Source organism: Mus pahari, chromosome 2 (genome assembly GCF_900095145.1).
Source record: "Mus pahari chromosome 2, PAHARI_EIJ_v1.1, whole genome shotgun sequence".
Lineage (NCBI taxonomy): Eukaryota > Metazoa > Chordata > Mammalia > Rodentia > Muridae > Mus > Mus pahari.
The window spans coordinates 58,792,796-58,807,621 of record NC_034591.1 but is presented as its reverse complement, the minus strand read 5'-3'; the positions used below and the strand labels follow the sequence as shown (position 1 = coordinate 58,807,621).

The 14,826-nt window shown below is 44.3% G+C and overlaps 1 protein-coding gene across 4 annotated transcripts in view; it reads left to right on the top strand.

Moving 5' to 3' along the window:
- The window catches only part of Mkrn1 (makorin ring finger protein 1), a 21,503-nt gene extending 7,314 nt beyond the window's left edge, over nucleotides 1–14,189 (top strand). For all 4 annotated transcript variants that reach the window (XM_021189457.2, XM_029535319.1, XM_021189461.2 and 1 more), the window contains exons 2-8: nucleotides 2,156–2,284; nucleotides 5,844–6,073; nucleotides 6,939–7,165; nucleotides 10,361–10,575; nucleotides 11,278–11,388; nucleotides 11,882–12,020; nucleotides 12,599–14,189. In XM_021189457.2, the coding sequence (XP_021045116.1) occupies nucleotides 2,156–2,284; nucleotides 5,844–6,073; nucleotides 6,939–7,165; nucleotides 10,361–10,575; nucleotides 11,278–11,388; nucleotides 11,882–12,020; nucleotides 12,599–12,808 (1,261 nt within the window). In that variant the 3' untranslated portion in view covers nucleotides 12,809–14,189. The remainder of the gene's footprint in view (nucleotides 1–2,155; nucleotides 2,285–5,843; nucleotides 6,074–6,938; nucleotides 7,166–10,360; nucleotides 10,576–11,277; nucleotides 11,389–11,881; nucleotides 12,021–12,598) is intronic.
- Nucleotides 14,190–14,826: the final 637 nt, after the last annotated feature.

Below are 14,826 nucleotides of genomic sequence, written 5' to 3'. Positions count from 1 at the left end.
ATTTTATTTTGTATGACTACACTGTCACTGTCTTCTGGAAGAGTATTCAGCGCTCTTAACCACTGTGACATCTCTCCAGACCTTGTTTTGTTATTTGACAGAACTTATGATTTTACTGTTGCTACCACCTGAGAGGTGGAGTCACAGGCATTCACCATCATGCATGCCTGTCTAATGTAATGCTGGCAATCGGACCCAGAACTTCCTTGGCATATGCTAGGCAAGCCTACCAATTGAGTTTCATTCCAGCCCCAAACTTTTGATCCCCCCCCCCATCACCTCTCCCCTCCCACACCAATGTGGCTAATATGACTTTGGGAGTACATTGTACCTTTAAACCAGAGAGGTCCTAGAAATCCTTTACCGAACTGCCGCAATATTCCTAGTGGAATTTATTTATTCTTTTTGTTTTTTTTCTGGCTGTTCTATAATTCACTGTGTAGACTAGGCTGGCCTCAAATTCATAGATTTGCCCACTTCTGCCTCCCAAGCCCTGACTGGGAGTGTGCACCACCACACCCGGTTTCTGAAGTTTATTATTTACCAATTACAGTGGATTTTTGGGGGGAGGTAGGTGGAAGTGGGGAGTCAGAGTCACACTGTGTATCCTAGGTTAGTCTTGAACTCGGTAATCCTCTTGATTTACCATGGCACTTAGGCGTCTTCTAGATAGAGAGATGTGTACTGTAGGGAATGCAGAGAAAGAATAAACCATTATGCTCCCTCACTAGGAATTTAAAAGTATCATCTGGGATACGGGGTATATAACTATATACGTCAGAGCCAGGTGAGGTGATGTTCATCTTTAATCCCAGCTTTCAGGAAGCCAAGACTACATATTAAGATCCTGTCCTAAAAGAGAAAAAAAAAGGTGTACCAGGGATGGAGAGATGAGATGGGTTAGTGCTCAGGGCGCTTGTTCTCGCAGGGAGACTGCATTTGTTTATTCTTGTATTTTATTTTTCCCGTGATTGTGTTGGGAATTGAACCCAGAGCTTAGGGAAGTAAGTACTTGCTAGGCAAATACTGTATAACCCCCAAGCCTTTGTTATTAGTTTTCCAAATTTTTGTAGTTGTTAGTTTGTGGGTTATGTGCACATTACCTGCAGGGACTAGAGGTCTCGGATCTGATGCTGGAATTACTGGTCGTGAGCCATCGGACTTGGGTGCTAGGAACTGAACCTAGATTTTCTGCAAGAGTAATATGTGGTATGTGCTCTTAGCGGATGAGTTCTTCTATACCATAGCATTCAGTTTAGTGGGTTAAACATCCCCACTGTTCTTCCCCACACTCTAGAGAGCTGTGGCTCCAGCAGAAGGCAGAGTCCTCTGCAAGGCCAACCAAAGTTACACCCAAGAAACAGTTACTTCTCTCTCTGGCATGCCAAAAAGTAACCTTTAATGTCCCTCTCAGAGATCAAGGGAATAGGAAAGTGGACTCTGGCAGGAGTAATGTGCAGATGGAGGGAGGCGCTTACAAATCACTCTTGCAGCTTCTTTCGTCTATGTTGCATTCAGAACAGCACTAGGTACTGGGTAGGGCTAGTAGGGTCTGAGTTTATATGTCTAACAAATGCTCACCTAATGGTGTCTAGAAACGGCTAATCATTGTTTGCCTATTATAATCCCTTAAAGTTGCTGGTCTAATTTTGCTTTTTTCATATGTGGGTTTTAAGGAATTAAACAACATTGAATTGAATATTGTTTCCTTAAACAACATTGAATATAACTGGTAACCTGACACTTTGTAGTCTATGTGGTTTCTTTATCTTTGTGCTTTGCAGGTAGTCATGGCTAGGGACTGAAGTTGGTGAAAAATACAGTCCTCTAGGACTGCAAAACAATGGCAGTGGCCAGAATTGACCTTCAATGAACAAGATAAATGTTTAAAGTTGGGGGCGCTGAGGATACAGCTTAGTGATAGAGTGCTTGTGTGTATGAGTCCCTAGTTTTTATCCCGCACCTTCCCATAAGCATCGTCTTTCTTTGGGGGCAGATGCCTTGATGTGTGTGCCGTCAATCCAAATGCGTCTTGCAGCTTAGGCTGACAAGTGCATTGCTATGGCTGTGAACACGCCAGGAGACTGGCGGTAATGAATTCTCTGAGAGTTGGCTTTAGTCTTCTAATCTAGATTTCTGGTTCTTTGTCTTACAGATATTTTATGCATGGGGTTTGTAAGGAAGGAGATAACTGTCGATACTCTCACGACCTCTCCGACAGTCCATACGGTGCAGTGTGCAAGTATTTTCAAAGAGGGTACTGTGTTTATGGAGACCGCTGCAGGTGAGGATTTGTTTATGAACTCTTCGGTTAAGGGAGAGTTGAAGAGTAAATAAAATAGATCATTCTGGTAGCTTTGTACATATAATTCTAGTAGATTTATATATAGTATTCTAAAAATGCTTATGATTTGAAAAGTACTTACTGCTAAGTCTAAGAAGGCTCAGCAAAGATACAGTGCCTTTTTATGACGTAGTCTCAGAAGTCACAGCATTGTCACTTTGACTAACATCTGGACAAAGTCATTAAGTCCAGCCACATTGAAGGCAAGAGGTATTGGGCTTCACTTTTGGAGAATCATCTTGGATGTGTTTGAAGCAACCACACTAGGTAAGACTTGTAGCCAGTGTCACAGCCACGTACAGATGAGTGGGTGGATAAATGGATGGATGGGTAGATGGGTGGCTGAATGAAAGGATAAAAACTTCTACACTAGGTAAAACTTATAGTCTAAGTATCTCAGCCATATACATACAGATAAGTAGATGGATAGATGGTTGGGTGGATAGATGGACAGATGGACGGATGGGTAGGTACATACATACCATACATACACCAACACATTGATAAGTAGCTGTTGGGAACAAATGTTTGGAAGTCATCCTTACCTGGGTTTGTTAGAAAAGCAGTAAGGATGGGGGTAAAAGGTAAGTAAGCCCCTCCCTCATAACTGTTACAGGTCAGGAATGGATCCCTTGGCCTCTGAGCCTAATGGTTATTTAGTCTTTTGCTGTTAAACTGCCTAAGGGAGGAGATGTGAGGGTACCACCCTTTATGCTGAATGAGCAGGTCTTTGCAGGACAGTTTTTGTAGATGTTACAGACAAGACTCACTGAGGGGAAGTTATTTCCCGTCAGTTGAGTTACATCCCCCAGTGACTTGGAGAGAAGAACGGAAATTGAGGTGAGCAGAGAGCTGTGGCGACTACGGGACAGAGTGGTGGGAAGGTAGGACTAGGGTGAAGGAAGATCAGAGGGTAACTTAGAAACTTGGACGAATCAACTTTCTCCATCTCGTGGCTCCCAGGAACTGAACTGAGGTCAGGTTTGGTGGTAGGCACCTTTATCCATTCGGCCGAGCCATCTTGCCGGTCCTCATTGAAGTTCTTTTTTTTAAAAAAAATATTTATTATTTATATGTAAGTACACTGTAGCTGTCTTCAGACACACCAGTAGAGGGCATCAGATGTCATTATGGATGGCTGTAAGCCACCATGTGGTTGCTGGGATTTGAACTTAGGACCATTCGGAAGAATGGTCAGTGTCTTAACCACTGAGCCATTTCTCCAGCCCTTGAAGTTCTTTAGATAGAAAATTATACAGAATATGGAAGAAAGTTTGATACGCATCTGTTTTCTCAGTATTAGTTCATCACTTAACACTGTAAAAGAATTGGCAATTTTGTGACATTCTATTATATCTTATTAACTGTATAACAAATTGTCAGTGGCTTTTGACTCTAGTGGATTTTTTTGGTGACTCGAGATGTGTGAGGTTTTTTTTCCGCTCCAGCCCAAAATGTGGTTTCTTATGCAAAAGGAGCCATAGATAACACAGACCAGTGGATACAGTCGTGTTCCAATTGGCAGCTTTTTATCTTGGGCCACTACAATTTGAATTTTCTACAGCTTATATTTTATAGATGTTTTAATTTATTAAATAAATAAAATTAAGTACTTTAAATGATGTGCCTTGCCCCAGGTGTCGTGGCACATGTCTTTAACTCTAGAACTTTGGAGGCAGAGACAGGTGGATGGGTCTCCTGAGTTCAAGGCCAGCCTGACCTACAAAGCAAGTTACAGGACAGCCGGAGTGACACAGAAAAACTCTGAAAAACTGAAAAAAGAAAAAGAGGGGGAAAATGCTTTTAAAAGCCATTTTAAGATGTCAAAGCCATTCTCACTTGAATTTTGGTAGAAGACTATATACAGTGTCATTCTGTGCTCTTCAGAGATGCCCACACAGGTTTCTTAGTTTAACTTCTTTTCCTTGTAGTTGAGTTTATTTTGTGTGCACAAGTATGTTTGTCTGAATGCTGAACTTTGCACTTCAGGGTGTGTGGAGGTTTGTGAGGTGCCCTGAAGCTATCTTTGTAGCCATAGCTTTTGGCTTTTTTAAAAATCCTTCCTGGTATCTACTTAGTTTTTACTTCAGAAACATTCTATGTAGATCTATAAGGGAAAATTGTCTCATTTGGGGAAACTTGGTAATGTAGCTTATATATTTTGGAGACAATCTTAGTATATTGTTCTGACTGTCCTGCAATTTGCTGTATAGATTAAGTTGACCTTGAATTCAGAGATCTGTCTGACTAGAGTTAGGTATGCTCCACCACAGGGCCCATCTTTTACATGCGTTCATATTCTTTCCATTTACTTAGAATATAATCTCATGACAGATTCTTCAGTTTGCTTATTTAGATTTTTCTCCATATTTAGATTCCCTCCCTCCCTCCCTCCCTCCCTCCCTTCCTTCCTTCCTTCCTTCCTTCCTTCCTTCCTTCCTTCCTTCCTTCCTTCCTTCCTTCCTTCCTTCCTTCCATTGAGACAACCTCTAACGTGGTGGCAGAGTCACTAGCTGCTGTTGCCCTGCTTAACTGGTGTCCATTTCACAGCAGTGTTCTTTCCTAAGGAAGCTTTATTCGCACTGCTTGCATAGTAGGAGGCACAGCTTCCCGTGTTTGGTAGACACTCATTACTAGGAGGTAGTGAGGAAAAAAATAATTGCTTGAAAATGTTTAACTTTTTGTTTTTGTCTGCCAGTTTCTTTTGAGGGGTGGGTGGGTGGGGAGTGGAACTCAATTTATAGACCAAGATGGCTTCAATAGGCCTGCCTTAGCCTACCAAGTGCTAGTATTTTGCAGGACAGCCTTTATTGAATTTTGTTTTGATGCAGTGTTTCAGCACATTTCCTAGGCTGGACCTAAACATGGAATCCTCTTGCCTCAGTCTCCCAGATACCTGACATTGTAGGTGTGTGCCTCCATACAGTTGTACTAGACCCTGTAAAGTTTGCTAAGTCTGGGTCTCATGCCTTTATCAGCAGCGTGACATCATAGTGAGGGTTCCTAGACACACTGAGTCATGAGCTCCACTCCAGACTTAGTGGACACAGCTCAGTCCCTGCCTAGATGCACAAGGTCGTGGTTTGTTGGTATGCCTGTAAGCCCAGCATTTAAGTGCTTAAGGCAGGAGGATCCATGTATTTGAAGCCAACATAAGCTATATAATGAGTGCGAGGCTAGCCTGAGTTACATAAGCAAACCCTCTATCTCAAGGCTATCTAGGGGTTGGAGAGATGGCTTAGCAATTAAGAGTACTTATTGTTGGAGGGACCTGGATCTTGTTTTCCCAGCACTCATATCAGGCAGCTTACAGCTAGCTGCCTGTTAACTTTGGCCCTGGGGATCTAAATGCTATCTTCTGGCCTGGACACCCACACATACAGATATACTTAAATAGGAATAAATCTTGACAGGTGCTCCCTGCTCGTGTTCACACTGAAGTTGGAAGCGTCTGGGGCACCAGGTAGCCTGATGGTAACTGCTTGCTTTTCTCTGTCAGATACGAACACAGCAAGCCACTGAAACAGGAAGAAGTGACTGCTACAGATCTGAGTGCAAAACCACCCCTCACTGCTTCCTCACGTCTCTCTTCTGCTGTTGGATCACTCGCTGAGATGAACTCAGGCGAAGCTGAGTCACGAAACCCAAACTTTCCGACTGTAGGAGCGGGTTCAGAGGACTGGGTGAATGCCATTGAGTTTGTCCCTGGGCAGCCCTACTGTGGCCGTAGTAAGTATTGTGAGGACCCTGTAAACTGCGATCAAAGGGCTAAATGACAGGCCACAGTGAACTCAGTGTCAGCTTTTCTGTTTCTAGTGTTTGAGTTTAACCTACTGTCAACACATTTGATTGGGTTATCTAAGATTTAAAGATGAAGTAAAAGAAAAAATTTGAACTACAATAAAATGAATTCCTGTTTAAAAACTGAAGTGTCTCCGAATGCTGTCCCCCGCTTGCTCCTGGTGGTGCTGGGATCAAACTCTGGGCTTTGCACATGCTAGGCAAATGCTTTCCCATTAAGCTACACACTCAGCCCACAACCAGTCCTTTGATGTGTTTTTTTGACACAGGGTCTCTTATGGTTCAGATTCCTCAAGTAGTTAAGGATGACCTTGAACTCCTGATTCTCCTGATCTACCCTTACTAACCAGTACTTACTAATACATTTCACTTGTAAAGAAATTCACACGCAGAACTGGGCTTGGTGCCACATACCTGTAATGCCAACGTTAGAGAGGCTGGGGTGGGAGGGTTGCTGAGTTCAAGGCCAGCCTGGGTTATTCAGACCTTACCAGAAAGACCAAAACTGAACTGGACAGTGGTGGTGTGTACCTGTATTCTCATCACTGGGTATTCTGAGGTAGGCAGAGGGGGAGTTCTAAGCCAGCTTGGCTATATAACCCTGTCTCAAAAAACCAAGGGGAAAAAGTGAAAGTTTGTTCAGTAGGCTTGCTTGACTTTAGGTTTCATTAAAGTTGTTGTTGGGTTTTTTTTTCTTTTTTCTTTTTTTACTTTTTAGAAATTATTCTGTTACCTTATAGTTCATAACTGCCTTATGTATTTGGACCTTTACTACCATCTTAAACATTTTCAGCTGCCCCTTCCTGCACTGAAGTACCCCTGCAGGGCTCAGTGACCAAGGAAGAGTCAGAGAAGGAGCCAACTACGGTGGAGACAAAGAAGCAGCTCTGCCCCTATGCTGCAGTGGGAGAGTGTCGCTATGGGGAAAACTGTGTGTATCTCCACGGAGACTCGTGTGACATGTGTGGCCTGCAGGTCCTACACCCAATGGATGCTGCCCAGAGGTCACAGCACATAAAAGTAAGTGCTCAGAGCAGCTTGTGCTAAGTATGAGGAGCCAATAAATGGTGGTGATGTATGTACTCTTCCACATTTTTATAGTGTTTTGTCAAAGATAGATCTGTATAATCCAGGCATAGTGAAGCCAAAGGCAGGAGGGTCTGGAGAGCCCGACTATGGTCCTACACACTTCCTAAAAAGAGAAGCTCTGGTTCCAGAACCTCAGGCTATGGTATTTAAAAGGTAGTTCATGTTTTTTTTTTGGTTTTTTTTTTTTTTTTTTTTTCTGATTTTTTTTTACTAATAGTTTTTCTGAGACTCACTTCTTATAATTTCTTTGAAACAATTCCCTTGCTTTTGAATATATTCATAGCATTGTCTAGCCATTACTGTAATTCTAAGGTAGATCATTTTCACTCCCCAAAGAAAACCTATATCCTCTTAGTAGTTGGCCTCTGCTCCACTTTTCCTTGAGCTCCATCAACAGTGGGGTCTGCTTTGTTTCTCTGGGTGTCTTGTCGATTGTGGATGATTGTGTAGCTGGCACCACTCAGTATGGATGACTTTCAATGGCTGGTTCCTCCCATTTTGATTATTTTTTTAAACTTTTCCCTGTTGGAGTATGTATGTATTTATACATCATTTTGTGGTTTCATGTTGATTGTATGGCTGTTACACATGTGTGCGTGTGTGTGTGTGTGTGTGTGTGTTTATGTGAGTATGCTTACACGGAGGGAAGAAGTTACCATTAGGTATCTTCCTTCATTGTTCTCTACCTCAATTTTGAGGCAAGATCTCTCACTCCATCTGGAGCTCACCAATTGGTTTGCCTGCCTGTTGTCTCAATGCTGGGATATACATATACTTGCTGTGTCTGGCTTCACATATGTACTGAGAGCCCAAATCCAAGTGCTCATGCTTGTACAATAAGCGAGCGGTTTACTGAGGAATCCTCCCAGCCCCAAATCTGTGGGTTTTTCTATTAATTACCTGATGGATATTTGAATTGTTTCATTGTGTGTAAGTTTTTTGTTTCTTTTGTTTTGTTTTTTGTGAACCTGTGTCTTTAGCTGTCCTTTAAAAATTGCTTTTTACATGAGTTTACTCATTATGGGGAGGGTTGTATGTCACAGCACATATGTAGAGAGGTCAATGGACAGCTTGGGTGTTGTTCTCTCCTTCCACTACGTGAAACCCAGTATTTCAACTCAGTTTGCTAGGCCTGGCAGTCAGTAGGTCTTCTGAGCTGGCCCTGGGTTGGATCACCTTTGGAAGTGTAGTGGCTGGGTCAGCTAGTAATTCTGCTTAGCACTTTGAGCGCCTGGCTGGCTGGTATAGTGCTGCCCTGTTTGCACAGAGCCAGAAGGTGTCAGATTTTCTGGAACAAGAGCTATGGAGCTGCCTTGTGGTTCTTGAGAACTAAACCAGGTCCTTTGAAGCAGCAGCCCAGGCTCTTAATTGCCAAGCCACCTCTCCAGCCCTACACTCAGCTTTCTTTTAAGTTTATTATTTCATGTGTGCTCACGAATGCCACAGCCCTTTGTAGAAGACAGAAGGCAATTCTGAGGAGCTATTCCCTCCACTTATTTGTGGGTTGCTAGGCTTATACATATGGTCAGTGCCCTTTGATAATAGCATTATCCATGAGCCAGGCTTGGTGGTGCACGCCTTTAACCCCAGCACTCGGGAGGCAGAGGCAGGTGGATTTCTGAGTTCGAGGCCAGCCTGGTCTACAAAGGGAGTTCCAGGATAGCCAGGGCTATACAGAGAAACCCTATCTCAAAAAACCTAAAATATATATAAATATAGCATTATCCATGAAGTCTCAAGAGTGGAGGTGGGTAAAGAAAATAGGTGCTGAGGAGAATTCAGACTATTATTCAGCAATATGATACAAGTCAATTAAGCTAGTGTTAAAGCCATAGAATTGGTGTACCGAAGAGCAGTGGTTGTCCACAGATGGGAATTTTGACGGAAATGAGCACCTACAGGGTTTTCTGAGCACTTTGGAATGAATAGCGTGGGCTGGAGACACAGCCACCTAGAACCCAAGGAGAGCCACCTCCTGGGCTCCACTGCTCCTGCAGTCACTTTCACGCCCCCCCCCACCCCATGATTTAAAAGATAAGCCTTTAATATTAAATTACAGTAGTTGTACCTCTCTGAAAGAATCAGTGGTTTATTTAATTGCATATGTGAAATAGTGTAGTATATGAATTGTCTCAGTTGTTTCAGTGTTTTGTGTGTGTGTTTAACTTTTGAGGGACAATGTCTCTTGGCATTGCCCTTGCTGACCAGGAGCTCATTGCATAGATCAGGCTGGCTCCACCTCAAAATATTGGGTTCTTCCTGCTTCTGCCTCCTGAATGTTGGGGTTACTCAGACTCAAGTTTGAGCCCCTGGAACCACCCCTTCAAAGGGATATGGAAATAATGTGCCCTACATAATCGTCACCTGGTACCTATTCATATTTACCTTAGTAGTCTTTCTTGTTTCTATTTTTTTTTAAAGATTTATTTATTATTATATATAAGTACACTGTAGCTGTCTTCAGGCACACCAGAAGAGGGCATAAGTTCTCATTACGGATGGTTGTGAGCCACCATATGGTTGCTGGGGTTTGAACTCAGGACTTTCAGAAGAGCAGTCAGTGCTCTTACCCGCTGAGCCATCTCACCAGCCTCCATTTGTTTCTATTTTTGAGACAGGGTCTCTACATAGTCCTGGCTGCCCTGGAACTTGAAATGTAGATCAGGCTGGCCTCAAACTCAGAGCTCCGCCTGCTGGGATTAAAGGTGTGTGCCACCACAGCCAACTCTCTTTTCTTCTTTTTCTTTGGAGACAAAGGCTTCTGTAACGTGGGGCTGGACTGTAGAACTCTTGCTCCTTCTGCCACCACCTCCCAAGTGTTCAGTATCCTAAAGTTTTGAAATAGAGGCTTTAATCCTTCATTTTCCACCCCAAAACTAAAACATAACCTAAGTGAATGGGGTCTTTGATGCGGGGCTTGTAGGGATGGAGCTCTGGGGTACAGAGAAAGTATTGAGAGTTGCGTTCTCCCTGCTTGACGAGTGATGTGAGCACCACAGGGGTGTGGAGCTGTGCTTAAAGCAAAGCCAGGTCAGATTGGAAAGCTTCGGCAGGACCTTGACTGTGGAGTCTCTGGACTGGACTGCGGTGGCCTCACTGTGCCTCTTGTCTCTTCCCTTCTTCCAGTCTTGCATTGAGGCCCATGAGAAGGACATGGAGCTCTCTTTTGCTGTTCAGCGCAGCAAGGACATGGTGTGTGGGATCTGCATGGAGGTGGTCTATGAGAAAGCCAACCCCAGCGAGCGGCGCTTTGGGATCCTCTCCAACTGCAGCCACACCTACTGTCTCAAGTGCATCCGCAAGTGGAGAAGCGCTAAACAGTTTGAGAGCAAGATCATAAAGTGAGACTCCTCCCCAATCTTCGCTTGTGCTTTCTATTTTCGGGAAGAGTTTAGTATCTTGTGCCAACTTCCAACCAGAAGGACCACATTTAAATGCATGTCTTTTATCATGAACCTGGGTGTTCTAATTGAGATTTCTTTGTACTGCAGCTAGCCCTAGGTTAGTTGCTCTGTCTGTTTTATTTGAATGAGGAAACCCTGTGTATCAGTTAGTAGAGTCTTCATGCTTTTTGAGGAGATTGTGTTAATAATGGATTAGACAGCTTAGGCTTCGTGAACAAACATCTAGCTCTGAATGTATGTTTCCTGGTGTTTTACACTTTCCACTTTCCTATACCATCCATTAAGTTAGCCAAAATCCACCATCCTTTAAAAACTGTTCTCATAACTGAACAAAAGCCACATAATCCAAACAGAGCAAAGCTACAAGAAATAAATTTATTTAAATGAAAGAAGGAGTCTGTGTGAAATGTCTTCTTTTGTTTTTTGTTTTTTACCTAAGTCTTTTTTTAAAAACTGGCTAGCCATTGAGTTGGTTTCTGAAGGAGTTTGTCTTTCCTCCAAAGAAAGGGTCAGATGTGACTGGAATCCCTTTCTGCTAATGCTCATGTGCCTGTCAGTTAAGGTGACACACCAGGGTGTGTCTTGAAGAGCGGGCCTAGAGGGGGGAATGTGCACTGCAGCCTGTTCATTGTTTCCCAGGTCCTGCCCCGAGTGCCGCATCACATCTAACTTTGTCATTCCAAGTGAGTACTGGGTGGAGGAGAAAGAAGAGAAGCAGAAACTCATTCAGAAATACAAGGAGGCCATGAGGTATGAGCAGCCGGGCTCGCGCGGATGGATGGTGCTGCGCGGATGGTGCTGCCTTTGCACTCCTGCTACCTACCTACCTACCCTTTCCTTACTGCACAGGATAACTGATTGCCCAGTGTGTGTCATGCTTTTAACTTTAAACACAGTGCTTGGGTGTATGCAGAGGGACTGTTGCAGTGAAGTCTCCACTCTAGCTAAAGCCTGCGCAGGGGGTTCCAGCTCATTCCAGGTCAATAAGAGTCATAAGGCTTAGGAATTCTTGTGCTTTGTGATTATTCTAAAAAATTTTCAGTTGGTGTTAGTGCTGGTAAATCATGCACATTTAAGTAGAGATGTTTTTGGAGTGTTCAGTGCTTGGAGCACATGTTTCTAAGAACACATCTGGGGGAGGGGGTGCTGCTGTACTCTGCCCCTATTAAAGAGAAGCCCCAGATGTAGTTGATACAGGCCTGAAGTCCACTGTGAATAAGGGTTGCGATATTTTCCTTTCCAGCAACAAGGCGTGCAGGTATTTTGATGAAGGACGTGGGAGCTGCCCATTTGGAGGGAACTGTTTTTACAAGCATGCGTACCCTGATGGCCGTAGAGAGGAGCCACAGAGACAGAAAGTGGGAGCATCAAGCAGATACCGGGTAACTCTCGCTGTTTCTTTAAAGGAGGGGAAAGCACACATTGTCAGTTGAGTCCTGCACATATTGGGGTAGGGGAGAATGACACTCAGGTGCTGGGGGGTGGGTGGGGGAGACTGGAGTAAAAGTGTCAGACCTTGGGCTGGTGAGATGGCTCAGTGGGTAAAAGCACCCGATTGCTCTTCCAAAGGTCTGGAGTTCAAATCCCAGCAACCACATGGTGGCTCATAACCATCCGTAACAAGATCTGACTCCCTCTTCTGGAGTGTCTGAAGACAGACAGCTACAGTGTACTTACATATAATAAATAAATAAATAAATAAATCTTTTTTTTTTTTTTTTTTTTTTTTTTTTTTAAAAAGTGTCAGACCTCAGAAGATGGGAGGGGTAGGAAAGGAATGTGCTCAAAGCCCTAGCCTAACATGTTGGCTGCAAATAGCCAAAGGGCGGCACTGGCAAGGCAGACTAAGACCTCTGGTCCGCCATGCCCTCCCTCTGTGCCGCACGGTTTACCTGATGAGCAACCGGATAGAAGACACTGCTCGACAGTGCCACCCCTATCATGGCCTTGTTTCTTACAGGCCCAACGAAGGAACCACTTCTGGGAGCTCATTGAGGAGAGAGAGAACAACCCCTTTGACAACGACGAAGAGGAGGTTGTCACCTTTGAGCTGGGCGAGATGTTGCTTATGCTTTTGGCTGCAGGTGGGGACGACGAGCTGACAGACTCTGAGGACGAGTGGGACTTGTTTCACGATGAGCTGGAGGACTTTTATGACTTGGATCTATAGCAGCGTTGCGTGGCGTGGCGCGGGCACTGGTCTGCGGAGCCTCAGACAGTAGCTGTCCCCTGTGCTGTGTGGCAGTGCGTGTGGCTCTTCTAGGCAGGCCTCTCAAACTCCAGGTGCTGTGACCGCTACCCAGGGCCTGTTCCTTTATCCTTACCTTCCCCCCAAGAGTGTGTTGTTTTCTCTGTTTCAAAAGTTACAAAAATAAATCTTAAAGTTAGTTTTTTTGTAACATGAATTTAACTGTCAGACAGTTAGTGTAGGTTTGTTGCGCCATCTGTCCTCAGCCAGGTTGTGTTCACGGATTTGCACACTCATTCTGAGACCCCTTTGAGGTTCAAAGGAAAAAGCACTGACTGCTTTGGGGTCCAAGGATAGGGGCAATTGGGAAAAAAGGGACCTAAGTTGCTCTCTGCGCTCCCGGAGGTTTCTGGGAGATGCGCACCTTCATGGTTTATAGCTGTCCCTACCCTGTAATCCCCATCACATGTGCTTGTCCTGTGGTTTGGGCCCTTGCTGCACGCAAGAAATACTACTGGGTGACCAGAGCCAGGTGCGAATGTGTTGAGGTTAACCTGAGAAAAATGTAAAGACCCAGGGAGGATGCAATGGCGTTCCATCAGTGCGGAGCTGGCAGCTAACTCCCGAGGGTCGATGGACTTGGTGGGCGAGCATGAGCGAGCATGTGAGCAGCTTCCTTCCCATCTGTGCATAGGTGCAGTATTCTTAGCTTTAGTGGGCAGATGTGGGTTAGTGGTTTCAGCCACATGTGTCAGGTAGATCTTAAAGGACCAAGCAGTATGTCAGTAGTTTTTAACGTAGCAGTAGCTGTCTGTCTGTCTGTATGCTAGAGAAATGGGATCAGCTGTAGAGGTTAAATGACCTGCTTGTCCCTCTCTCAGTACAAGCTGGGTCTTGGAAACACTGATGTTTTGAATGTTTTACAGTCAAGCCTTTTCAGTCCAAATGCCTTTGTCCTCATTTGAGGGGGCCTGTTGTGAGGTTCTGTGCTTGTTTTTGTGGGTCTCTGCCTCATTCCATCCGTGAGCTTTGACAGGAAGACAGGTGCTGGTTGTACTAGAGGTTATCTATCTGTTTGCAGGAGTAATGAACCAACCCCTTCCCCACCGAAGAAAAGGGAGGGCGGCCACCCGCAAGACAAGCGAAAGTTAAGTTGCTAAAATTCCTTGGCAGGAATTTCACCTTTGCATTTTGTTGCTCTCTTTCCTGAAATAACGTGGGAGATGCTCTGATCTGTCCCTCTGCTTTGCTTCCTCGGAACTCACCCAGTCTTAAAAACTCGTCATCATTGCAGAGGCCTCTGTATTTTGCAGCTGCCCTTTTGTAAGAAGCACTTTTCCCAAATAAAAGGATTTAAAAAAAAGTTGGTCTTGTTGTTGTGTGATGACCTGGCTTGAGAACTACAGCTGTCAGAGTTGCTCATTTCGTTCTTAGTCATGGGTCAAGATGGCCACGCTGCCTTCATCCACAAGTTCATAGGCTCTCTCCTGGTAATAAGTGCTTGCAGTGAGCCTGGTTCAGTCAGGCTCCTAAATAAGACAGGTGATTGGATTTGAAAGACTAAATCTGTTTGTTTGAGTCAGGATTTCTCCTTGAAGCCCTGGTCATCCTGGAACTCACTGAAACCAGGCTGGCCTCGAACCCAGATCCTCTTGCCTCTCCCTAAGTGCTAAGATTAGTGGTGTTCAGCACCACACCTGGCTTAAAAGTAATTTTTTTGCAAGATTTATTTATTCACATTTTTTTTATGTACATCAGTGTTTTCATGCTCACCAGAAGGAGGCATCAGATCCCATGACAGATGGTTGTGAGCCACCATGTGGTTGCTGGGAATTGAACTCTGGAAGGGCAGCTGAGCCATCTCTCTAGCCCCTCCAATTAACATTTTTGAGACAAATCTCAGTGTGGAGTTCAGGCTGGCATCAAACCAAACCCATGGTCATATCCTTTAGCTCCCAAGTTGCCCAGGCAAATTTCTTTTTTTCAGATTTGTGTGTGGG